This window comes from Miniopterus natalensis, chromosome 5, assembly GCF_054644295.1.
Source record: "Miniopterus natalensis isolate mMinNat1 chromosome 5, mMinNat1.hap1, whole genome shotgun sequence".
In the NCBI taxonomy this organism is placed as follows: Eukaryota; Metazoa; Chordata; class Mammalia; order Chiroptera; family Miniopteridae; genus Miniopterus; species Miniopterus natalensis.
Window position 1 is genome coordinate 32,681,790 of NC_142085.1, and position 25,663 is coordinate 32,707,452.

At 36.3% G+C, this 25,663-nt stretch overlaps 1 protein-coding gene across 2 annotated transcripts in view; it reads left to right on the top strand.

The window, feature by feature from the left end:
* The window catches only part of SMAP1 (small ArfGAP 1), a 106,687-nt gene that overhangs the window by 52,957 nt on the left and 28,067 nt on the right, over positions 1–25,663 (top strand). The window contains exons 5-6 of one of the 2 annotated variants that reach the window (XM_087817469.1): positions 7,262–7,342; positions 10,914–10,994. In XM_087817469.1, coding sequence (XP_087673595.1) covers positions 7,262–7,342; positions 10,914–10,994 — 162 coding nt within the window. The remainder of the gene's footprint in view (positions 1–7,261; positions 7,343–10,913; positions 10,995–25,663) is intronic. The other variant, XM_087817470.1, reaches the window with a different exon arrangement.

A 25,663-nucleotide genomic window follows, 5' to 3' on the forward strand; every position in this document is an offset into this window, starting at 1 on the left:
ACTAGAGCCATTTTTTTGAGTTAACTTTTTTTAATTTTAAAAAATTTTCAGTTACAGTTGACGTACAGTATTATTAGTTTCAGGTGTACAACATAGTGATCAGACATTTATATAACTTACGAAGTGATTACCCCAATAATTCTAGTACTCATCTGACACCATACACAGTTATTGCAATATTGTTGACTTTATTCCCTCTGCTATACTTTACATCCCTGTGACTGATTTTATAACTGGCCATTTGTACATCTTAATTTGTTTCCCTTTTTCACTTATCCCTTAATCTCTCTCCTATATGGCAACCATTAAAATGTTTTCTGTATCTATGTATAACTCATTTTTATTTATTTTATTTTTTTATTTTTAAATATATCTTTATTGATTTCAGAGAGAGGAAAGGAGAGAGAGAGAGAGAGATAGAAACATCAGTGATGAGAGAGTCATTGATCGGCTGCCTTCTGCACGCTCCTGACTGGGGATCGAGCCCGCAACCCTGGAATGTACCCTGACCAGGAATCGAACCCTGATTGCCTGGATCCTAGGTCGATGCTCAACCACTGAGCCACTCCTGGCTGGGCTATAACTCATTTTTAAATGGCTCAGTGAAACCTAGCAGCTAAGAGAGAGAGTATGTGTGTCTATAGAGAGAGAAGAAACATGGTAAACTGTTAAGGTTTGGTGAATATTAGTGAAGTTTATAGAGTTATTTGTTCTACAATTTTTTACATTTTTTGTAGGTTTGAAAATAAAAATTTTCAAGGTAAAAGATTTTATACTCTTTTTCCCCCCTCTTTTTTTTTTTTATTTATCTTTATTGTTGAAAGTATTACAGGTGTCCCATTCCCCTCCCAATTGACCCCTCCCCAGGGCTTCACCCCGTTATTGACTGTGTCCATGAGTTATGCATATATGCATATAACAACTTTGGTTAATCTCTTCCCACCCTCCACCCCCCTTCCCTCTTTCCTCTGAAATATGATTGTCTGTTGCATGTGTCAATATCTCTGGATCTATTTAGTTTGTCAGATTCTTTGGTTCATTAGCTTCTTCTTAAAGAAGACCCTTCAGCTTTTCCTGTAGTGCTGGTCTGGTGGTGATGAACTCCTTTAGCTTTTTCTTACCTGTGAAGCTCTATATTTGACCTTCAATTCTAAATGATAGCTTTGCTGGGTAGAGCAATCTTGGTTGTAGTTCCATGTTTTTCATCACTTTGAATATTTCTTGCCACTCCCTTCTGCCTGGCCAAGTTTCTATTGAGAAATCAGCTGACAGTCATATGGGTGCTCCCTTGTAGGTAACTAATTTCTCTTGCTGCTTTTAAGATTCTCTCTTTGTCTTTAACCTTTGGCCTTTTAATTATGGTGTGTCTTGCTGTGGGCCTCTTTGGGTTCCTCTTCTTTGGGACCCTCTGTGCTTCCTGGACTTGTAAGTCAATTTCTTTCTCCAGGTAGGGGAAGTTTTCTGTAATTATTTTTTCAAATAGGTTTTCAATTTCTTAGTCTCTTTCATCTCCTGGCACCCCAATAATACAAATGTTGGGCCTCTTGAAGTTGTCCCAGAGGCTCCTTATACTATTTTCATATTTCTTGGTTCTTTTTGCTCTTCTGGTTGGATGTTTTTTGTTTCCTCATGTTCCAAATTGCTGATTTGATTCTCAGCGTCTTCTAGTCTACTGTTGATTCCCTATAAATTATTGTTCATTTCAGTTCCTGTAGCCTTCGTTTCAAATTGGTACTTTATTATGTTACCGATTTTTCTGTTATTTCCCTAACAGTCTGCTTAAACATCCTTATAAACAAAATTCTGAACTCTGTATCTGTTAGCTTGCTTGGATTTGTTTCATTTAGTTCCTCTTCTAGTGATTTCTTCTCTTCTTTCCTTTGTGAAATGTTTCTTTGCCTTCGCATTTTGGCTGCTTCCAGGTGTTTGTTCCTACATATTAGGTAGAGCTGCTCTGTCTCCTGGAATTTGTAGAGTGGCTTTGTGTAGTAGGTGTCCTGTAGGGTCCAGTGGCTCAGCCTCCCGGGTCACCTGAGCTGGGCCTTGTAGGTGCTCCCCTTTTGGGCTGTGTACACTGTCCTGTTGTAGTTAAGCCTTGGTTGCTGTTGGCGTCCCTGGGAGAAGTTGACCCTCATGCCAGTCACTGTGAAGACCAGCTGCAACTACAGCCAAAGAGCTGCTGTGCTGGAGACACCCCTATGGAGCAGGATTCACTTCAGTGGAGCTTTGGTGTTCATTAAGTGGCCCCTTAAGTGTGTCACTCGTGGATGTGGTAGGGTTATAATCCAGCGTGGTCGAGTCTGACCACCAGGTGCACTGTCTCTGGGGCCTCCAGGGAGGTGCAAAGTCAGCCTGTGCCAGTGCCTTGCCCAGGGCCACCCAGCATGAGCTACACAGCAAACTGTAGTTGGCTGCTACTTGTGCTGGGCTTGGCGTTGTCCAGGAGAGGCCAAGCTATGAGCCAATGCAGGCTGCAATTAGTGCCAGGCCTGGGGCGGCGTATCAAGGTGTATGGGGCCCACTGCTGCTTGTTTGAGAGATTTTAGGAAAGTCCTAAGCATGAGGCTCCAGAGGCCGCTAGCATAGAAAAGCCACTGGAAATGGCCTGGATGAGCCTGCAGGTAAGGAGGGGCGGGGCCAAGGGTGTGAGTCAGGCGCTGGTGATTCAAACATGGCGCCTGCCTGCTGGCTGTGTGCAGGGAGGACTCCCCAAAGGAGCAGTGGCCTCCGCCAGCTCTTCTGCCTGGGAGGAAGCCACCCCCCCACCTCACTGGGATTTCAGGCAGGTTAGTTCCTCCCCAAATGTCCCAGGTCCTTTCAGTCTGCTGCCTGATGCTGGGCTCAGAGGGAGCGCGTCTGAGTGAGTCCATGCGCCGGCCCTTTAAGAGGAAAGCCTGGGTCTCCCACAGCCTCTGCGACCCTCAGCCACAGTCCCCTCTGGTTTCACAGCCCGAAGGTGTGGGGACGTGTCTTCCCGGCCCTGGGGGCCTGCTATGGGGCTGGGACCCCGCACTTCTCTGGGAAACCCCCGCCGCCGAGGTTCCCTCCCAGATTTAACTCGAGGCACCGGGTGTGGGCCCTCGGCCGTATCTCCTCAGTCCAGCCCGGATCCGCCCACGTCTCCACCCCTCTGGGTCTCAATGCTCTTTCAGCTCCCTGGTTGTAGGGCTTCTGTTCAGCCAGATTTCAGGAGGCTCTGAGTGATGGTGGTTCTGTATTTTAGTTGTAACTTTGATGTGGTTGTGGGAGGCGGGGGGTGCAGCTGTTACCTGTGCCGCCAGCTTGTTTTCCCCCATGATTTTATACTCTTGAGTTTATGTTATTAATGTAATGAAAATTCAGAAAAGTTGACAAAAATCACATTTAATCCAAGAGAAAATGTATTTTACCTATTCATTTATAAGCAAGTTAGTGGTTTTAAAAAAATTTATATTCTAGTAAATTTAAAGTATTTCTTCCTCTTTTGTGGTAATCAGTGTTCAAGTAACTAATCTTATATATTACTAAGAATTACATTATATAGTTATATCCCATGTTTTGTCTTCAGTAATAGATTGAACATTCACTCAAATAATTTTTTATTACTTATTGGTCACAGTGCCCTAGGATACTGAAATAAAGAGGACATGACCAGTGCTTTGAGAGAGATTTTATTTCATAGTGGGGATGAGACCAGGTTAAAAAAATAAAAATATAAAAAAATGTAAGTATCTTATGTCTAAGGTACTTAAGGAGTTCTAGGGCACTTAAGGGGATCTCTAAGGAGGGACAGTTTGAATATTGTACCCTGATAAAGAGATGCCTTGAGTGGCTATTAAGCTTCATATGGCTGTTATCCCTATATTAAATGAGCCCAAATTGCTCTACCTTTATAGTTTTTGTGTCTGATTTTTCGAGTTTTTCTGTCTCCTCTGATTTTAGTTGACATTTTTCCATGCTGCCAGTGTGTGTTATTGCGCTTATTATTTTTTTATTTTAAACGAGTAAAAGCCTAAAGGTGACCCTGTTTCTCTATGTAAGACAGTTATTTTTTAATCCTTTAATAAATTGATAAATTTTTACCCTTCTGAACATAAACATTTTAGAATGTTGTGGTAAAATAAAAAGCAATAAACTACAACAGAACAGTGGCAAAGAGTTTTCCTTTTTCTCCTAAAATATTTTCCTCCTGCCTCCCAGGCCATTTAATGTGTTTGTGAACTACGCCCCATGTGAATCCACCATATAGAGTATAAAAGGGCCTAGGATGGTACCTACTTTACCCCTAGGGATTTATTTGTCTTGTGAAGAGTGGCTTCAGTGAACTGTTAATAAATATGGTGTTTGGTCGTGTAAACAGGATGCTTCTGAGCAAGTTGGGAGGGTTTATGTGGCACTTTTATGGAGGGAGTTTGTGGTATAGGCCATATGATTTTTGAGTGCTGTGTAGTAGTACCATAAGCATGAATTAAGGAAGAAGGCTTAAAGGGGAAGTGTGAAGTTCAGATAAAAACAAAAAGAAAGGAAAATATGTTCCAAATAAAATGTTTTTTCTAGAATTTTTACTGATTTGTAACTTCAAACAAATGAAAAAAGATATGTTTATATATACATACATATATACACACATACATACACATACACATACACATATATGTGTGTGTGTATATATATCTCGCATCTTTTAAAGTAACTGCATGGTGCTGGACACCAATGTGAGGATATCATATCAACCGTCATTCATATCAGTCCTAACCATTTCCCCTCCCTCACTTTTGAGATCTGTGCTATCGTCTTATTTTGATACTAGATTTGGAGTGACAGAGATTGGTTGTTGCAGTTCCCTTGGATTGTTCCTTCCCTTTTTTGTTCATTTAGTCATTAACCACAAACGTTACTGAATGTATACCATCTGCAAGACACTGAGATTCAAATGTTATAATCTTTGTTCAAAAGTAGCTTACCCTCAAAAATTATCAGTGCGTACATGTACAGTGACCAGAATGTGTTAACTTACGACAGAAGAATAAAAGTGTTACAGGAACACAGAATTTAGGTAGCATTAATTTCCTCTAGGAGTATTTTTAAAGAAGGTATGTTTCAGGTTATCCTTAATAGAGAAGTAAGATTTCAGAGAATTAGGACGAGTGTTGATAATACGGGAAGGACATTTCTGGCTGAAGGGACATTTTATCCCAGCTGTGCTAAAATTAGATGAAGAGGAAAGAGTTCAAGTCCATTATTTGGTGTTTGGGTTTGGTGAGTAGTCCACAGACTGTCTTGTCTAGTAAGTGTGTAGGAAGGCTCTCCAGAGTGGGTAGATGATGAGAGAATAAGTGTATGAGAAAATCAGTCTTGAGAGGCAAATAGCGATTGTTTAGAGGACTTGAATGCCAAACTGCTTAGGATTTTTTATTAAGGGATGATTATTGGATTAATTTTCTTTTGCCACTTAATAAATTGCTAGAAACTTAGTGACTTACCATTTTACAGGTTCTATTAGTCAAGAGTCTGGGCATGGATTAGCTGGGTTCCCAGCTCTGGATATCTCCAGACTGAAATCAAAGAGTTGGCCGTGGTGCAATCTTAATCTTATGTGAGGCTCAGTGTCTTCTTCCAAGCTCACGGTTGTTGAAATTCATTTTCTTGTGGCTATATGACTGAGGTTTTGTGTTCTTGCTAACTGTCGGATGGGGACTACTCGTAGTTTCTGGGGGCCACCCTCAGGTCCTTGCCAGATCAGCGCTGTTGTCTTACAACAGGGCAGCTTGCTTCTTCAAGGTCAGTTGGAGAATTTCTCTCACGCGTTATATATCTCTTATTTAGGGAAGGGCCCATCTGATTAGGCCCTATATTCCTGCTTCTGAGTTTTAAAAGTGGTCAAATCAGTTTATCTCTTCTCTAAAGGAGAACAAACACTTTTACAATGAATTATCTTTCATTAGTAACCCTGGCAATAAATGCTCCCCTTCCTCTTTTATAGTTTTATGTTCAGCTCTTGCATGAGTTTGAGCAAAAAGGCCTCTTTATGATATAGATTATCATCATGATTTTATGTGCTTTTTTCTTTATCTTTTGTTTTCTATGTAAAATAGCAATTAAAGATCTCTTGCAAGTAAATGTCCAGTGGGATAAACCAGCTTTGTAGTCATGTTTTAAGATGCTGTTTGGCTTCTTAGATATTTTCTTCTATGTTTAATTTCCATTAGTAGTCACTAAATGGAAATATAATAGCCAACAAACAATGTACAAGGAAAAAACCCCTCAAGTTTATGGTCTCAGATTGTGATTCAAGAATTGCAGCCATAACTAAATAACAAGCAGATTGAATGAGGACTTGTCATCTCACAATGTTATGTTGATATTGCATAATGACCTTTCTATAGTAGTACCTTTTATTAAAAATACCTCATAGGCACTATTGATATGATAGGGTAATATGACTCCAAAGATCTATGCGTTTCTTAAATGTATTTCAGTTATATTTTGGCAGTAAAGAGAGCAGGAAGATAATGTGTCCATTTAAGTGATCAACTACGTATGTAGAAATTGAGTAGGAAGATGTGTGAGAGGCTTCTAGATGAAATCCTTTCTCATGTATGAATTGCTTCTGCTGCATATATAACTAACTGTGTCATAATACTTTGGGGTAATTCAGCAAGTACAGCACTGGAAATGGTGTTTGTGTGTACTGATCTTAAAGGAAGTATATAAATGGCTTTATAAATCCTTCTGCTGCTTTGCTGTTATAGTACATTGATCCACCTTTTTCTCCCAGCTCTTTTTCCTGTTTTCTTAAACAGTTGACTAAAACTTTAATTTTACCTACTTTAGATCTTTTTATTTTCCATTCTTAAAATGGTTATTATAAGTTTTTAAAAAAACCACAAAAACCTCATTTGTACTTTCCTGCTACTTGGGACAATATGTTTCCATGAATTAGTATTTCAGTAGTAAACTGGAGAAGCTTAATTATGTTTTAAATACTTTTGTTATGACCTTGTTTTAGTACATTTAAAATTTTATATCCTAGTGAAATCCATTTTAAATCATACAGTCATACACTATTCTGTAATAAATATTTTAAGAAATTTTATGTGGAAATTTTAAAAAAGCAGTACATTCTTCTTGATGCATTATTTTCCTTTGTTAACATACTCTGAAGACTTCTATATCTCAGAAATACATGTTTTTTGTTTGTTTCTTTGTTTCCTGTACCTATCAGTTCTGATTACCTTCTTTTTGTTTTTTTCTCTCCTGACTTTTCATCTGCGTTCCACAGATTTCCTCCTCTGATGCTCCCCTTCAGCCTTTGGTAGCCTCTCCTTCTCTACAGGCTGCTGTTGAGAAAAACAAATTGGAGGTATGGTAGTGTTTTAGCCAGCTGCATTTTGTAGTGTTCAATGGTAAATGAACTTCCTTTCTCAGTATGCCATAATTTGGAGCGCTGTAAGAGTTGTTTAAATTTTGTATGGTCTCCAGTATTAAATATGTTAAATACAACAATTTCTAGAATATTTTCCTATGCCACAGGTAGGCTTAAAGGGCTTTAATCTATATATAATTCCAGAATGACTGATTTGTTGGTACCATAGGTATATCTCAACATTTAAGAAGCAATTAACTTTTTGTTATTTCCATTGCTGCCTTATACTTAACATTTTTTTAGAATTGCTGTTGAATTCTTTGATCTTTTAGTAAAATCTGATTAAAATGTTTTCTTTCTGTGATTCTGTTATAATCACTTGAAGAAAGTTAATTTTTTTTAAAGCAATAGTCATATAGAATCATGAGTTTAGAATCATAAATCATCATTATTATACTGTGTTTGGGTAGAGGTGGTTAAGGGTACATGATACTACCATTATGAATTTTTAAAGCTATCCCTACACATATTTGAAGTTTTTACATTTTTTATTTGTTATCATGACCTTAATGAATTTGTTTGAAACATTGTTTGAACTAACACTTTCTGTGTCTACCCCTTGGTAAGTGGTGCACAAGACATGGGGGATACTATGACAAATAAGATATGGCCCCTACTTCAAGGAGCTAATAGTCTAATGGTGAAAAACAGATAACTAGATAACTGTACAGATTTCTAATGCAATATAATGTGGGCTGTGATTGACATGCACTCACTGTGCTGCTGTTAGTACAGGAGGCATACTTTTGATGCATCTTAAACTCTTAATGAACATTAGCTGTAAGGATGAGAGTGCATTCTTAGTAGAGAACGCATCTTGTGGTGAAAAAAAGCCTGTAGGCAGAGTGGAATGTTTGGGGATTTGCAGGTAGAATGGCGTGGCTGGAACGTGCATAGAATTGGGACAGGAGTGGGAGAGGAGCCTTCTTGTGAGCCTGCTAAAGGAAGTTGGTGTTCATTCTGAAGGCCCTGGTGCTTTAATGATGAGTTCTAAGGGTAAGAGGGGTAACAGGATCTGATTTTCATGTCATTACATGGCTCCACTGTCTCTCTGGAGAATGAATTTTGTGCTGTTGTGTGGAAAAAGTTTGAGAACCTGTAATAATCCATGAATAAAGCGATGGGAGCATGTGCAAAATGGATGCAGAGGGAATGAAAAGGAATGTGTAGTTTTAAGAGATCTTGAAAAGATAGAATCTGTGGGATTTAGTAATCAATGGAGTATGGAGGTGCTTTGGGAAGATTTGATGACTCCCGGTTTCTGTCTTGAGCATCTCAGTTAGATGGTGATGATACTGAGTGAGAAAGGATAGAATCTGAGGAGAGGAGGAACAGATTTGAAGAGATAAAAGAAAGGGAGATGAATTAACAGTTGTATTTCTTGGGTGTGAAGTGACCATTGGAACATCCAGGTGTCTAAGTAGGTGGTTGGATATACAGGTCCTGTAGCCCAGAGGAAAGAACCAGGCTGGAAAGGAAGTAGGGAGGGAACAGCATTTTATAATATGTAAAGAATTGTTACACATCTCATTTATTCTTTACTTATACTTTACTTATAAAGTGGGGATACTATTATTTACCTCATAAAGTTGTTAGGATAAAATGAGTCAAAACAGTGTTTGGCAAATAGTAAGGGACCAGTAAATATTAGCTGTTGTAAGGAAGAACAATACCAAATAGCAGTGCTTCACTGGATGACAGTGAGACTTAAGAGTTTGGGCTCTGTTGTCCCACAACCCTACCATTGATTAGCTGTGTTGCTTTGTGCCTTACTTTTTTAAGACTGTGTTTCTTCATTTGTAAAATGACAGTAATGACAGTTTTTTCCAGACAGTTATAAAAATTAAATTAGAAAATAAGGTGCTTATCATACTGCCTGACCCATAAAAACTTTGATTACATCTCTTATGTTATAGCCTAGGAATTGCCAGTATTAATTTTTCTGATTTACAAATAGCAAAAATTCTTGCCTTGAAAGAGGTGGTATTAAACACCATTGTAAAGTCACAGGTGCAAATGCAACCTTTAGGCATTTAGACTAAGTTTTGTATGATTATTTTCCTGCCTTTCCTAGGTTCATCAGTTTATATATTCATGTTTACTGCCAGGAAGTTAAGGTCAGATCAGTGCTCAGTTGCAGTAGTCATTCAATTCTAGGTTTCTACACATCTCTTCCCTCTTATTGCCTACGAATAATGCTCGTGTTTAATCTTTTTTCCTTAGAATTTTTAAAATTAAATTTATTGCGGTGACATTGGGAAACAAGCTTACATAGGTTTTAAATGTGCAGCTTTATGATACATTATCTGTATATTGCATTGTGTGGCTACCACCCAAAGTCCAATCTTCCATTTCCATATATTTGACCCCCATAATTTACCGTTTCATTCCCTCTTCCCTCTGGTAACTACCATACTATTGTCTGTGTCTGTGAGTTTTATTTGTTTTTCTTGTTTATTCATTTGTTGCTTTCAGTTTTATATCCCACATATGAGTGAAATCATGGTTTTTAACTTTTTCTTTCTGACTTATTTCACTTAACATGATATTCTCAAGATTTATCCATATTAATCTTTATTTCATTTTTCTCTTTTTGGCATGTTTGTGGCCCTTAAGTTTTTATATTCTATTTTGTTTTATCCTTCTTGAAAATGCTAATTGTGAACATCATAATACCATTATAGTTTACCTTGACTGTTGAATTACACTAACTAGTAAGTTGGCTCTGGTCTCAAAGCACTGTATTTAACGTGGCTTTTCTTTTCATGATAAAATAATTGTATTTGCCATGTTAAAAACCACAATACTGTGGTAGTAGACTGAAAATGTTTTGTGATATTTTAAAAAATTGAAGTGATTGTGCTGTACCTTTTTCTCCTTATGTTTATGTAATATAATCTGTCTGTATTGGTGTGATAGGAATTGTACTGATTAGTTAGTTTACTTTTTCTTCTTGTTCAAATTTCAACTTTGTGGTTGCTATTAGGAAGCTTAATCTTATGTAAAGATGCAGTGAGAGTTTATTGAATAGAGGTCTCATTTGTTAAATTACACAAACTCTAAAATATCAAAGAAGTTCTAAATTATCTCACCTGCATTTTAGTTTTTTTAAGAAAAGATATTCTTTTAAAAATTTTTTGTTATTTATTTTTAGAGAGCATGTGTGCATGGGAGAGAGTGAAACTTATTTATGCATTCATTGGTTGCTTCTTGTATGTGCCCTGACCAGAGATGGGACCCACAACCTTGGTGTATTAGGACGATGCTCTGACCAACTGAGCTACTGCCCAGGGCCAAGAAAAGATATTCCTTATTGTGTTATCAGCCTCTAACCTTAGTGAGAGTATGGATTTGCTGTTTACTTTTATATTTCAGTATCACCAGATATTGTCATCATTGAAAATTTGTAACTTTCTCAAATGACAAGTTGAACTAATAAAATAAAAATGAGTTAACAGCTGACATTTTTTTAAAAGTATACTTACCAAAACTTTGGGATATGTTTTAGAAAGAAAAGGAAAAAAAAAAGGATGAGAAAAAGAGAGAAAAGGAACCAGAAAAGCCTGCAAAACCTCTTACAACTGAAAAGGTAAACTTTCCCCCCCCCCCCCAAATCTGTAAAGACTACCATCTTATTTGTATACTTAGATATGTTGCATAAGCTTTGGGATATTCATAATATGCAAACAGTCATTCTTTCAGCAAGTATTTGTTGAGTGAATACTGTGTGCTAAGTATGGCTAAGTATGTCCTAATAGCTTGTTCCATATGATTTATAGTCAGTTACTTATGTGTGGGTATAGATGATGTGAGTTCCTCCAGGACAAGTATTCCCTTATTAATGACATAAAGAATGGTGTTTTATAGTTAATAAGTTAGAAACCAACATGTATGAGCCATCAAAATTCACCAGTTGATGGGTCCAGCCTTTTAACTCTCCAGACCCTGTCTCGCCAATCAGGAGGTGAAGAGTTTCAGCTCAGAACTTGTCTTCTCATATGAATAATAAAAGAGAGTCTCAGATCATATATAATCTAAATTCTGCTTCCAAAACCTGCATTGGTCACTTAGAAGTTTTAAGAATTCAGACAGTTTAGTTTTACTCTCTCATTTCATAAAAAAGTAAAGCTTGCTAGCTAGATATTTGCTTAAAAAAAAAGAATGGTGTTTTAGCTTTCATACACAAACTTCAGTATTGTTTTTATGTTTTTCTTCTCTCATCCCCCATTTAATATTATATAATGAGCATTTTATGGTAATACTGGTATTACCATAAGGTTTAGTATATGATATGGACTGCATTAATATGGTTTTATATTTTCTAAATTTCTAGCTTATTTTATGACAGTTTTAAATATAGATGGAAGTGAAAAGTTTTTTGGATTTCAAAAAGGTACTTTGTACCTCACACTCGCTACTATGACTACTTATAAAAACAAACAAAATAACAAGTGTTAATGAGGAAGTGGAGAAATTGGAACCCTTGTGCATTGTTGCTGTGAATGTAAAATGGTGCAGCCGCTGTGAAAAAAGGTGTGATGGTTATTCAGAAAAGTAAACATATAATTACCATATGATCTAGCAATTTCACTTCTGGGTATATACCCGCAAAATTGAAAGAAGACTCAAAACAGATATTTGTACACTAATATTTATAGCAGCATATTTTGCAATGACCAAACATTGGAAAAGACCTAAATGTCTATCAGTGGGAGAATAAACAAAATGTGATATATACATACAATGGAATATTATTCAGCCTTATAAAGGCAGGAAATTCTGACACAAAGCACAGCATGAATAATTCTTGAAGACATTATACTAAGTGAAATAAGCTAAACTGCAAAAGGACAAATAATATATGATTTCACTTCTAGGCACCTGTATAACATACCTAAGAGAGGCTAGAATAGTCAGATTCATAGAGACAGAAAGTAGAATGGTGGTTGCCAGTAGATTGGGGGTGGGGTGGGTGGCAGAGAAATGAGCAGTTATTGTTTAATGGATACAGGGTTTCAGTTTTGCAAGATGAAAAGATTCTGAAGATAGATGGTTACGATGGTTGCACATCAGTGTGAATATACTTAATGCTAGTGAACTCTACAGTTAAAAAGCGTTTTACCATATTTAAAAGTTAATAAATTTTTAAAGGTACTCTGTAAACATATACAGCTTCATCTTTATAACCCAATTTTAATGAATTTTATACTATAACAATTTTATTATTGTCATGTTATTGAGATACATGAATTATGGCAAATATTTTAGCTACCTTTTAGCTGAATGTTGTGTTTATCTGAGTTATAATCTTTTTTCTTATAATCATACTGTTTCAGAAAATATTTTTTAATATGACATTTAAACTTTTAAAACAAGGTATTGATTTATTTTACCAGTAATGGTAATAAGTTGTACTGACCTGTGGTGGTGTGGGAGGGGAAAGTCATAGGCACTAGACTGGTAAGTCACAGTGTACTAAAGAGTACTGAGAAAACGTCTGCTTGTCCAAGTGGGTAATGCTCAGCCACCAATTAACAGATGAGAATACGGATATTTTATCTTCCCATTTATTATGGCATTCTTACAAGTGGGAACAATAATGAATTGAAAATAAAATGGGCTTAAGTTATACAAATATATTTATATAACATGTTTCAATGAATACATCTAATGTTCTTAGATGCTTTTCTCCATCATTTACACACTATGTGATAAACTACTCAGAATAATTAAATGTTAATGTTATGTTTTTTAAATTATAATACATTTTCTAAATGTAAAGAATTCATATATTAGTTTTAGTTTTTCTTCCTCTATTGGACAGTGGTGATGGTTGTACAATTCTAATAATAACTGTTTTAAACTCACGTTGTACATTGCCTGCCCCAGACCTGTCATCAACTGTTTTGTTAGGGAATCCTGGTTCCTTTAAGTGGAAAAGGGTATTTCCATATTATAGGTTCTAGGGGTTCTCATTGTCCATATATAATACATAGTTTTCTCAGATTTAAATTGTTTACTCTCTGTACCTGTCATTTTATATAAAAAAGTTATGACTGGTGATAGCAAATCAAGAACAGATTGTAGATTTCAATTTAGATCTCCATAAGTTTACTGTTCTCTGAGTTGAAAAAAATGTCTCACCAAACTGAATAGCCAACAGTTGACCTTATCAGATTTGAGACCTGCTGCTCAAGAATCACAGGGAGTAGGTTTTTATTCCTGTTTCCGTTTCTCCATTATTTTCACATTCCCCCCTTTCTAAATCCTATTTTTTTAAAAAGCTAGTACAGCAATTTTCAACCAGTGTGCCACGGCACACCCGTGTGCTGAATTTTTAAAACGTGCAGTATCTAACTATTTAGTCAGGGGCACTTACCTGTTTTCCCTTAGATTGTCAAATAAAAAACTGACAACAGCCAACACAACAGGGCATTCACACTGTGTTGAACTGTTGGCAGCAGTGTGAATGCCCTGTCTTGAACCATAAATATATAGGTTATATAATAGAGTTGTATCTTATTGGTCACATCGCACAATAAGGTTGTGTCTGGTTAATTCTTGGTACTAGAAATCTTATCGATAAATATAGGCACGTAATTTTTTTAAAAGTCACTTTGGAGCAAAAAGGGTAGGTAATTACTATTATTATTTTATAAATCAATCAAAATTATACTTATTTTTTTGTCAGACTGGCAAAAAAATGTATTTTTTGGTGTGCCACAGAATTTTAGTTATTAGTTTATGTGTGCCATGAGATGAATTACTGAGCCTAATACATTAAATATTGATAGGGTATATTCAGATCTTGTTTATAATGAAACTGTATTGCTGTGGTTTTCATATTGTGCTGTTTTGCCACATACAGATGTATTTGCAAACAGAACAGAGGACGATTATAACAGATTTCTTTTTGGAATTGGTATCTGGGAGATACTCTTGGCTTTTGGTGTAAGATGCTGAGGTGGGAGAGGTTTGTTTATCAGACCTTGCATTCCCCAATCTTCTCTTTCTTCCTTCCTGGCCTTCTAACCCTCTTTCTTTCAGAGAAAGAAGAGTAACTAGGCTAAAGGACACTAGATCTGTAGTAGTAGGAGACTGTCCTCATAGAATGTTGGCATTCCTCAAACTGGATTGAAATATTTACTACTAAAGTATAATTATGGTAGTTTTTTTATTTCCAATTTGTGGAAAAACCATTCTAATAACATTTTCCAGTTATGAAGTTTTCTACCATGTTATTTTTAAATAACAGCTTTATTGAGATATAATTCACATTTTATAAAATTCACCCATTAACATGTAAAACTTAGTGGTTTTTAGTATATTATTAGAGTTGCACAACCATCACCACTGTCCAATTTTAGGACACTTTCATCATCACCCCCAAAAGAAACCCCATGGCAATTAGCAGTCACTCTTTCTAGCAACCACTGATCTTTCTGTCTCTGGATTTGTCTACAATGGACATTTCATATAAATGCTATCTTATAATATGGTATTTTGTGAATGGCTTTTTTTCACTTAGCATAAGATTTTTAAGATTCATCCATGTCAGAGAATATGACAGTACCTTATTCTTTTCTTGCAATATATATTTTTTGTTGCAGTTGCAGAGCAAAGAAATGGCCATTCTCTCTTCCACAAATTATTAGCTGTCAGAGTTTTTAAAAGTGTAATATGTTAATGATTCAAGAATCAGACAAACTAGATGTAGCTGTTTACTAGAGAGAAATTTGAAATCTGAAATCAGTATTTACAAAACAGATAAGTTCCATGTTAATGCATGTTTCATTCAAAGAATATTGCCCATTTCAGGTCTATATACTCTCAAAGCCAGAAACTTATAGAATTAAGATTTCAGTTTTCTGTGTTTCATTTCTTGAAATTTAATGTAGGTTTTCACTCTCCCTGTATTCTTCTCTAAAGTAAGCATAAAATGACTTGAAAATATAAAGAAATAAAAAGGGTTGCTTAGACCCATATGGTAAATGGTAAGAGCTGTTTATCCTGATAAACTGAGGGTTAAATTACCACTAAAGGGAGACTCCTTGATACAGTTTTTATTGGAACAGAATAGTATGTTGAAGTCACATTAGAACAATATTAATGTTTTTAAGATTTAGAAATAAGGTGCCGCATACATTGTTACTTAACTCTAAACTCTGCTAATAAGAAAAGAACATTCTGCTAAATTGGCAGTAACATGCCTCTACTTAAGATATTTTGGAAAAACTTGTCTTAGCCCTAAGAGTTTTTTCATTTAATACTTTGTCATGTGTTTGAAGCTAAAAGACTGATTAAGGATGAGTTCTGGAGCCATGTTGGCTAACAGTATAAGTGAAAACAAAACTAATTTAAAGGATACCTTTTTTTTTTTTTTTTAATTAAATAAACTTGAGCTAAGATACCAAATAGAAATTTATCCAGTATAAGCAATATCGTATAGAATTATTGTTTATAGATTTTTATGCCACTTTTCTATACAGTAAAATTTAAGAAAAAAGTTTAAACTGATGTTATGAGCTTTGTAAAGAGGGGAGAGAGAGAAGAAAGCTGTTCGATTTGATGGGATAGACATGGTATGACTTGGTACAAATACTAGAGAAAAACTGTGAACATTTTATATATCATTAAAGGAATTTTGAGCTAGTGATAGAATTTTTGTCCAGGAAAACCTAGCAGATATTTTTGTTATTTTCCCCCACTTAATTATACAGAGTGAGTTAGGTTACTTTCTTATAAATAAGCATTATTTAGAAGTCAGCTTTTCACCACAGTGGAATAATCCTTAAATCTCCAGACTCTCTTTTTTAAATAGGCTAAACTACCACATATAAGTGAGCTAATCAATACAACCACTAACTGTAGTTTAAGGGAGTAATCAATCAATAGCTGCCGGATTTAGTCCTTAGAGTCTAAAGTTTGACTTCTCTATTCTTTTTCTCAGTAAAATCAATGTTACAAAATGTCACTCAAGATGGCACTTGAAATTGCTGTTGGGATGTCTTGTTTTCAAGATGTCCTATATTTTTTAAATTTTTATTTATTGATTTGAGAGATAGAGGAGGGGAAGGGGAAGGGAGGGAGGGAGAGAGGTAGGAGAGAAACATCAGTTTGTTGTTCCACTTATTTATGCATTCATTGATTGATTCTCATAAGTGCTCTGATGGGGGATGGAACTCACAACCTTGGCGTATCGGATGACACACTAACCAGCTGAACTACCCAGCCAGGGCTCAAGATGTCCTATTTTTAAAGGAATAATTAAGGGAATTTTAAAAACTTGTACAGTATTTATATCGTAAGCAATTATCTATCTGAAAGTGACATTTTGTAACTTCATAGAGATTTCATTTCAGAAGTTAAACTAGTTCTTTTAATTTCTTAACCCTTTTATTGAAGTATGACATATAGATCTTGAGTTTATATCTTAGTGAATTTTTACAGATATATACACTAGTGCAACCAATGCACAGATCACTATTCAAAACATTGCTAGCACCTCTCACTTTCTTGGTCCTTCTATTCAGCATTCTCCCAAAGTTAATCACTAGATTTCTGTCAATATAGATACATTTTACCTGCTTTTAATTTTATGTAAAAGAAATCATACAGCACCTACTTTTTCTGTGTCTGGTGTCTTTTGCTAATCATGTCTGTGAGATTCATCTATATTTTTGTGTGTTCTTTTCTTGTCTACCTGTACCATACTTAATTTTTTCCATTCTACTGTTGGTTGACACAAGTAGTTTTTGGTTTAGGACTTTGATGAGTAAAGCCGCTATGAACATTCTTGTACATGCCTTTTAATAAACATATACACATAGCTTATTGGGTGTATACCTAAAAGTAGAAATGCTGGGTCATAGGGAATATATATGTCCAACTTTAGTTTTTCATAGTGATTTTACCAATTTATATTCTCTTCAGATTGTATGATAGTTACAGTTGCTTTGCATTTTCACAAAAACTTGGTTTTGTTATTTAAGAAAAAGAATCTGGTGGGTATAGAAACTAATATTTTTATTGATTGGTGCTAATTTAGTATACAGGATATCCCAGCAATTAAGATGTTATCTTTAAATGAATAAGTGATTTAAATAGCTTGAAACAATTGTGACTACTTTATGAAAGTTCTTTCAGCCAAGATGGTTTTCTTCTCACCTGTTTTACCTAGTTTAAAAGAGAAAGAATTGAGTAGCTAAAATAAGAATTACTGTCTTACAGAAAGCAATCACAAGATGATAGTATAGTTAAATAACTGTATACTGAAATGCTCTCAACCCTAAAAGAAAAGGGAACCAGCTGAAGTTGTAATAGCTTTTTAATATTTGTCCATTATTAAAGTAAACTGTGGCGAGAAAGAGTGTATAAGTTGTGGCAGAAAACCGTATTTCAGGTTCTATGACAGGCTTGTAGTAAATTGCAACATTTTTTTTTCCTTCATGGAATTTCTAAATGTTTTCACAGTCATTTAAAGCTGTATTGCAAGTGAGACAATAAAGAGGGAAGAAATCCAATTACTTCATGTGCAAAACTTTCATTTCCTATTTAATGAAAGAAAGGAAGACTTTTGTTCAGTAAGCATGCAATCTTTACAGTTCCTCATAGTAGATTATAAATTTCCTTTAATAGAAAATCAGAAAAATATGTCCTCAATAAATGCTCTGATGAAAGGTAGTTTTACTAAGTTAAAACCTATGCTTAAGAATGTTGCAGCCAAGCCAGGCCAGTGTTGCTTAGTGGGTAGAGTGTCTCCCCGTGCACCAAAGGGTTGTGGGTTCAATTCCCAGTCAAGGGCACGTACCTGGGTTACAGGTGTGTACTTGGTCTGGGTGTGTGCGGGAGACAACCAGTCGATGTGTCTCATCTCATATCGATGTTTCTCTCTTTCCCCCCTCCCTCCCCCCTCTTTCTCTCCTCTCCCTCTCTCCCACCCACTCTCTCTCAAAATCTATTGAAAAATATCCTTGAGTGAGGATTAACAAAAAAACCCTACAAACAAACAAAACTATTGTTATAGCCAGGTTGGAAGGGCCAGCAATTAGATTTGATGGGTCTAAGAAAGTAATAAAAATAGTAAGTGCTTGCTTGATGCTTAACTATACCAGCCATTAGCCATTGTTCTAAATCCTTTATACAAAGTGTTCAAAAAAAATGTCCACACACTTTGAATACCATTTTTAATTCCAGTGGATTATAGTCCTCACAGCAACTCCATGAGGTGGATACTTTTATCCTCATTTACTGATGAGAACCTGAGAGACACAGGTTTGGTCATTTATTCATGATCACACAGCTATTGAGTAGCCAAGCCAAGATTTGAATCTGAACATTCTGCCTTCAAAGTGTATGCTCTAAGCCAGTGTGCTCTGTGGCCTCTCAGTGTATTACTGTTACAGCCAAAAGCGGAGAAAGAAAGAAGGGAGAAAGGTCAAGGGATTAAATAAATATCTTCTAAGTGCCATGAATTGTGCCAAGCATTTTGTGTGTGCTAATTAATTCTCACAGTAACCATAGATAGTTTTAAGACAGTCATTATACAAAGGAGAAATAGAGGATTCAAAGAGTGACATTTTACCCAGGGTAAAACACATCTCATAATTGCCAGAGCAAATCTTTCTAAAAAGGAGGCCACTAATGGGGAGTTCATTATTTTTTGTGACTGTCTGCTATGGATTAATTGAAATAACACCCATTGGGAAGTAGCAAGCTGTTTATGTCTTTGGGACAAGTTTTCTAATATAAGTGTTCAAGGAGTGATTCAACATACCATCTATGCTAAATGATGGCAACATGGTATACTAAAAAGAATATGGACTCTGGGGCCAGAAAGAACTCAGTGTTTATGATCAAAGTTTAATTTTAAAGTCATAGTTTATTTGAATATTTGGGTGGGTCACTTCATCTGCCTAATCCTGAAGATACTGCCAAATTATTCAACAAATGTGTGCCTGATATGTGACAGACACTCTACTAGGCTCTTGGGATTCAGCAGTAAACAAGTCTCACAGAAACCCCTAACCTTTAGAGTTTACAGTGTAATTCAGTGGATTCAGTTGTGATTTGCTTTTGAGATACTGATCTTGATGCTGTCTCTTTGCTCTCCTCACAACCTGACAGGTTAGGAGCTGGCCTGCCTGATATAGTTCATTTCCAAGAGCCTCCAGGAACAAAGGTGTTTTGGTCCCATCTACACTAGCTTTCTTTAGGACCATCAATTTTCTATATCTTTGCCCCCAGATGTAATTTCAGTGGACATTTATTGAGCATCTTTTATGTGATGAGTCCTATTCTAACATTGAGGGTTTAAAGATGACATTAGAAAAAAGTGTTTCCTCCCTAGCTGGTTTGGGTCAGTGGTTAGAGCCAAGGGCACGCAGCTTGGTTGCAGGCTTGATCACGGCCTTGGTCGGGGCATGTGCAGGAGGCAGCCAATCAATGTGTCTCTCTCACATTGATGCCCCCCCCTCCCTTTCTGCTCTCTCTGAAAAGCAATGGAAAAAATACCAAGTAAGGATTAAAAGAAAAAAGTGTTTGCTCCAGGAGCTTATAATCTGGGAAAAAGATGAAGAGTAGAGGGAGAAGAAAGGAGGAAACCTTTTGTCTCCTACCTATGATCTCTCCATAGCCCTCCCTCCACCCTTTATTCCATAAAAACTAGTTAGCACCTACAAGTAGGGGTGTAAGGCTTCATTGTGTAAGTCCCTTAACTTTAGTCATTCACTGTTACTGGCGCATGGTTATCCCTCAAGTATTCTGTCAAGAGAGGACAGGAGAAAGGTATATTTCCAGATATATGTATATTTTGTTATCTGGTTCATCTGGTTTAATTTCAGTTGATCCTTCAATGACATTTTCATATATCCCTCTTTTCTGATGTTTTAATATGCATAACTAGCCATTGTATGTAGGAAGACCTTATTGAAAAAATCTATCCAGTCACTGCAGTTGAGTTATCATGATATGAAAAAAATTTAAATAGATGTTGGAAAACTGCTTTAATTACATACAGTACTACTTACTGTCAAATGAGGATTTGATAGCGCTAAGCAGTTAGCAGTCAAAAGAAGAAAAAGATTGCTGAAGATGTGACATATGTACCTCAAAATAGAATGATCTAAATAGTCCTCCTGACTTAAAATCCACAGTCTCATTCTGCTCACTTCTTTGTGACAACCTTGGTCTCCCTCAGTAGTACTCCTATCTGGCAGGTACTGATTCAACCCAATTATTGTCCTGTTCCATGCCCTCATTTAAGCAGAAACTCTGCTAACTGGTCTCACTTCCAGTTCATGGCTGCAGATCTCAAATGTGCATTGGATGTTGACTTGCAGTCTGATTACACTTTTCTCTTTCTTGGTATGTTTGCTTTCTAGTTTTCCAAAGAGTTATTGCATGCTTTCTCTTCTTTCTATAAACATGTTACACACCCCATTTCAAAAGTGTGTTTGCTTCATATTTGATTGAGAAAATAGCAGTCATACAGGAACTTCCTTATTTTTCCACCACCAAAACAGCCTGCCTCTGTGCCTTACTGTTCCTCTTGACGAAGTGGACAGGTCCTCTACCAGCTGCTCCAACTGGGCTCTGGATGTTTCACCTTCACAGCTTCACTCTTTATCCCCTTCCCTGCTTCCTAATTTTTTTCCTCTCTACTGTATCTTATTACCACCAATTATTTTCACTTCTAGCAATCACCCTTATTTAAAGGGTAATCTTTGGTCGTTGTGTACATTGTCTTAGTCAAGGTTTTCTCCTCATTGCATTTTATTCCAGTTTCTGTTTGAATCTTTCTACTAACGCTCCTTAAATCGAGGCCACAGGTTATCTTTGTGTTTCCAAATCCAGTCGATTTTTCTGTTCTTATCTTTCTTTTCAGTTTTTCATATAGATGGTAATTCCCTCTTTTTCTTAAAGCTCTTTCTTGTCTTGGTTTCCATGCACCCCATTCTCTTGGTTTTATCCTCACTTCATTGCCTACTCCTAAATGTCCTTTGTTGGCTTCATCTCCTGTGTCACAGGAGATGACACAGGAGATGTTACAGGAGATGTCACAAAATATATGTCCTCAGTTCAGTTCTGGGCTGCCTTCTTTTGTACTCTCTCTGCGTAAATGCCCTCAACTAGTTCCAAAGCTTGCTTTATCAAGGGCATGCTGATGGTTGCCAAACCTATATTTCTAAGCTTGACCCGGCCTCAGAATTCTAGACTTGTGTATTCAGCAGTTTCCTGTCATCTCCATGTAACAGATGTCTTAAACTGAACATGGCCAAACCAGAATTCTTGCTCTTTCTCTATCTGCTGCTTCCCCCATCTCAAGAAACCACATCACTAGTCAGCTCACTGAGTTGCTTAAGGCAAAATCTGAGTTGACTTAGTCTGATGCAACACTTCCAGCAGTAAATACCCTAGTAACTATACCTTTCATTGTCTTGACTGTTACCATCCTGGATCAAGTCACCATTGTCTCTTTCCTGGACTTCTGTGATAGCCTCCTAAATGTTTTCCCTGTTTCTCTAATTTGTCTTTCTGAAAGTAAATGGGGCTCTTTTGCCTGATGGTGGCCTTTCTCGTCTTCTTTACTACGTGAAGGAGCTGTCTCCCCCTCCCATAGTTCTTTCTCCCCTGTCTTGTCTGCCCGGTCTGTTCCTTTTCCTATGCCTCCCAAGGCAGCCTGGGGAAAGTGGTTGGCTCAGAGTTTGATAGATGGAAGACAAATAAATACTGTATTAATAATAAAAAATATATATATCAGATTATGTTGCTTGCTTGACACCTTCCAGTGACTTCCCATTGCACTTAGAATGACATCCTTAGACCTTGTCTTATATAGATAGCCTCATACATTGAAGTCTTTTGCCCTTGTCTATGTCTCCGACTTTACCACTTTCCACTCTTTCCCTTATTTATTGTGCCTCAGCCATCCCTTTTTGTTTTCCCAGAATAAATCAGACTCAAGACCTTTGCACTATTTTCCCTTTTTTGTGATGCTTTTCCCCATCATCCCATGGGTGCCTTGTTCTTGTTATTCAGATTTTAATTTAAATAGCATGTTAGAGGGAGTCCTATCCTGAATACTGAATACAAAGTAGTGAGTCCCAGTCATTCTTGATTACAGCATCCTATTCTAATGTACCCTGTGGTACTTAACACTACTGGTTTATTTGTGATCAGTTGTTTTACTGTCTGTTTCTCCTCTTTCCACCTCCTCCCCACTTCCTCCAAATGCCAATGGTAGAATATCAGTGCCTAGAATAGTGCTGAGCATATAGAGGATTAATTATTGAATAAAAGACTGTCAGTGGAGTAAGCAGTCCTAGTGCAAGATGATGACTAGCAAAAATGATCCTCTTTAAGATTGTGCTGTTGGGAAAGTTGAACATGAAGACTGACACAATTTAGGGGAGTGAAGGGAACCTGAAGGCTATTTGCTACTTAAGGCCAAGAGAAAAGTTCAGTTATTGGCTGTTTACTTTGCCTCTAATGCAAACAGCTCACTATCAAGTCACTTTATAGAATGGGTCTTGTATGAACAGAGGCCAGAGGTGTTGAATAATCCTTAGAAGGTTTAGAATGGGTGAAGCTAATTTATGTCTTTTAATGATATATCTTTGAATGTTTATGGACTTTGCTACTTAGAAAGGTATTTTCTTGCACTAAAGATTCCGGTGCAGTAACTGGTAGACTGTATGGAAATGTATACACTAGTCTTAGATGGGGCCCAACAGTACCCATACCCACATAGGCATTTCTGTAGAGGGGAGATATTTAGGGCCCATATCAACACTTGATTTTCATTCTGTTAATGTTTTAGAGGTGATAGGGATGTAAGCAATCTAGTCCAACCTCCTTACTATTCAGAGGAAGAAATGGGAGCTGAGTGTGATTACACAGCCTGTAAATGATGTCAGGACTCAAATCCCCACAGCTCCTGACCTGAATCTCTGCCAGTGATAACTTGTTTTTAATAGTTGTCTGCAATTGGTAACAGTGCACCCGGAACAAGCAGTTGAATGTGCATATCCAGTGATAGATGCAGCCTTCTTTATCAGTTGGCTTTTTGTTCTTACCCAAACCCTGCAGGAAATACTTTGCAGCTTTTATTTTTTGTCTCTGACTTTGGAACTTGAACAGTAATTTTTCATACACAGTGATCTGTTTATTTGTTGTTGGTAAAATATCTAATAACTTATATAATATGTTCAATTGTCCTCATAGGTTTTCCTCACACTCCTCCCTAAGCTGAGCGCCCCATATTCCTCTGGCAGAACCAGGATATATAAGCTTGAAGTTACCTATTTTTCTCTAGTTTAAAAAGAAGATAGAAAGCTGGAAGTAAAGTGTTGAAAAATAGCATGGTATTATTCTGAAGTAGCTACAACTAAGTGCCAAAGAGAGAATTTCCATTCTTCAGGAGAAAAGGAGACCATGTTGGGTTGGAAGCTAATGGCCAAGGGTGGGGAGGTTAATAGTAGTAATGTTTATAGTAGAGGCAGTAGTGGTAGTAGTTAGTAACTGTAGCAACAGTGCAGCAGTTTAACTCAAAGAGCATAGTCTCCAAATCTTTGTATACCAGTGTGACTCCTAGATTATTATTAACTAATAAAAGTAAAAAAATTAAAAAATAGGCTTAGTACATGTGAACTCCATAAATAGAAGTTGTTATTGATTGTGGTTGTGTTGATATGGCGACATTAAATTATATCTTTGGATGGATTTATTACCACATTAATAGAATACTTATGAATTTAGACATACTAAGTTTCAAATAATGTTATCTCACTAATAACTATATAAAATGACATCTAAAATAAAGTAGCTATAAAGTATTACTTCTGTTCTTTACTAACAGTGATGTTATTTCATTAGATGTTTTACTTTATTAAAACCAAGAACTTTAGAGAAAACATCCTCTGTGTTTGAGAATTGAGTTGCTTCTGACACTGTGAGCTTACTTTCACTATAGACTTAATGCATCATCTTAAAGCAAACATTGAAAGGATGAAATTATTTACTATGTTTCTTGTGATCTAGTAATAAGTTGCTAATGATTTCTAGAGAGTTCCTAACCTGGCTATAAGGGAAATCTTGAAATAATGTAAGGTGTCTGATAAAACAGGCTGACATTACTCAAATGTGTTTGGTAATGCTGTGTTTTGGTCATAGTACCTAATGATATGATGACACATAAAACCATCAGCTTCTGAGGATAGTAAAGAGGGAAGAAAGAGTTAAATTATAATAGTAATATTAAAATCTCAAATGCTGATAGTGTTTTTTATTTTTAAAGTTTGCAAAGCACTGTTGTAATGTATATTTCATTTTACTTTCACTTATTCTTTCTCTAATGGTCTTCCTTTTTTATGTAGTTCTAAGTTTCTGACCCATATCATTTTTCTTCACTCTGAAAAACTGAACATTTCTTGCAAGCCAAGTCTGCTGGCAACAGATTCACTTAGTTAAGTCTTTATTTCTCCTTCACTTTTGAAAGATAATTTTTCAGGTTTTGGAATTCTAGGTTTGTGAGGTTTTTTCTTTCTACACTTTAAATATTTGAAGGGCTTGTGTGGTTTCTTGCTTGCATGGCTTCTAAGAAGTTAAATGTAATTCTTATAGTATTTGTTCTTCTGTAGGTAAGTTTTCTTCCCCTTTTGCTTCTTTCAGGATTTTTTGTTTTCTGTAGTTTCAAAATGATATGACTAAGGTGTTGTTTTTGTTTTGTTTTGTTTTTAGCATTTATCCTGCTTGGTATTTTCTGAGATTCCTGGATCTGTGATTTGTTGTCCAACATTCTTTGAGAAACTGTAAAAAAAACTGAAATGAGAACCAAAAGTTTAGTGAAATGCAAATGTCCAAATTTTTAGAAGGACAATTAAGTGGGTTTTGAATGCTGTATCATTGAGCTTGACATGAATTCTATGCAAAATTCAAATGAGATTTTTTTTTAATGACTTCTAACAGCACTTACTAGTTGCCTACATGAGTTCCCAAAGACCAGCTCCTGTCAGACTAAGCTTAATGATCAAGGTTCTTAGATATCCTTCTGTTTAAGATATAGACAGGTGGGCCTGATGATCAGATTGTAGGAGGAATGTGAGTTGCACGGACAGCTTTACCCAGAGAAGTTCAGTTAGGAGGATTGATATCAATGTCAGGGGAGTTTGCTGCATTCTTCAGTGCTCAATCCTGGACTTTGTTCTTTTCAGCATTTTTATTAACTGGTTACATCAGTGTCATATTGTTCAAATTTTC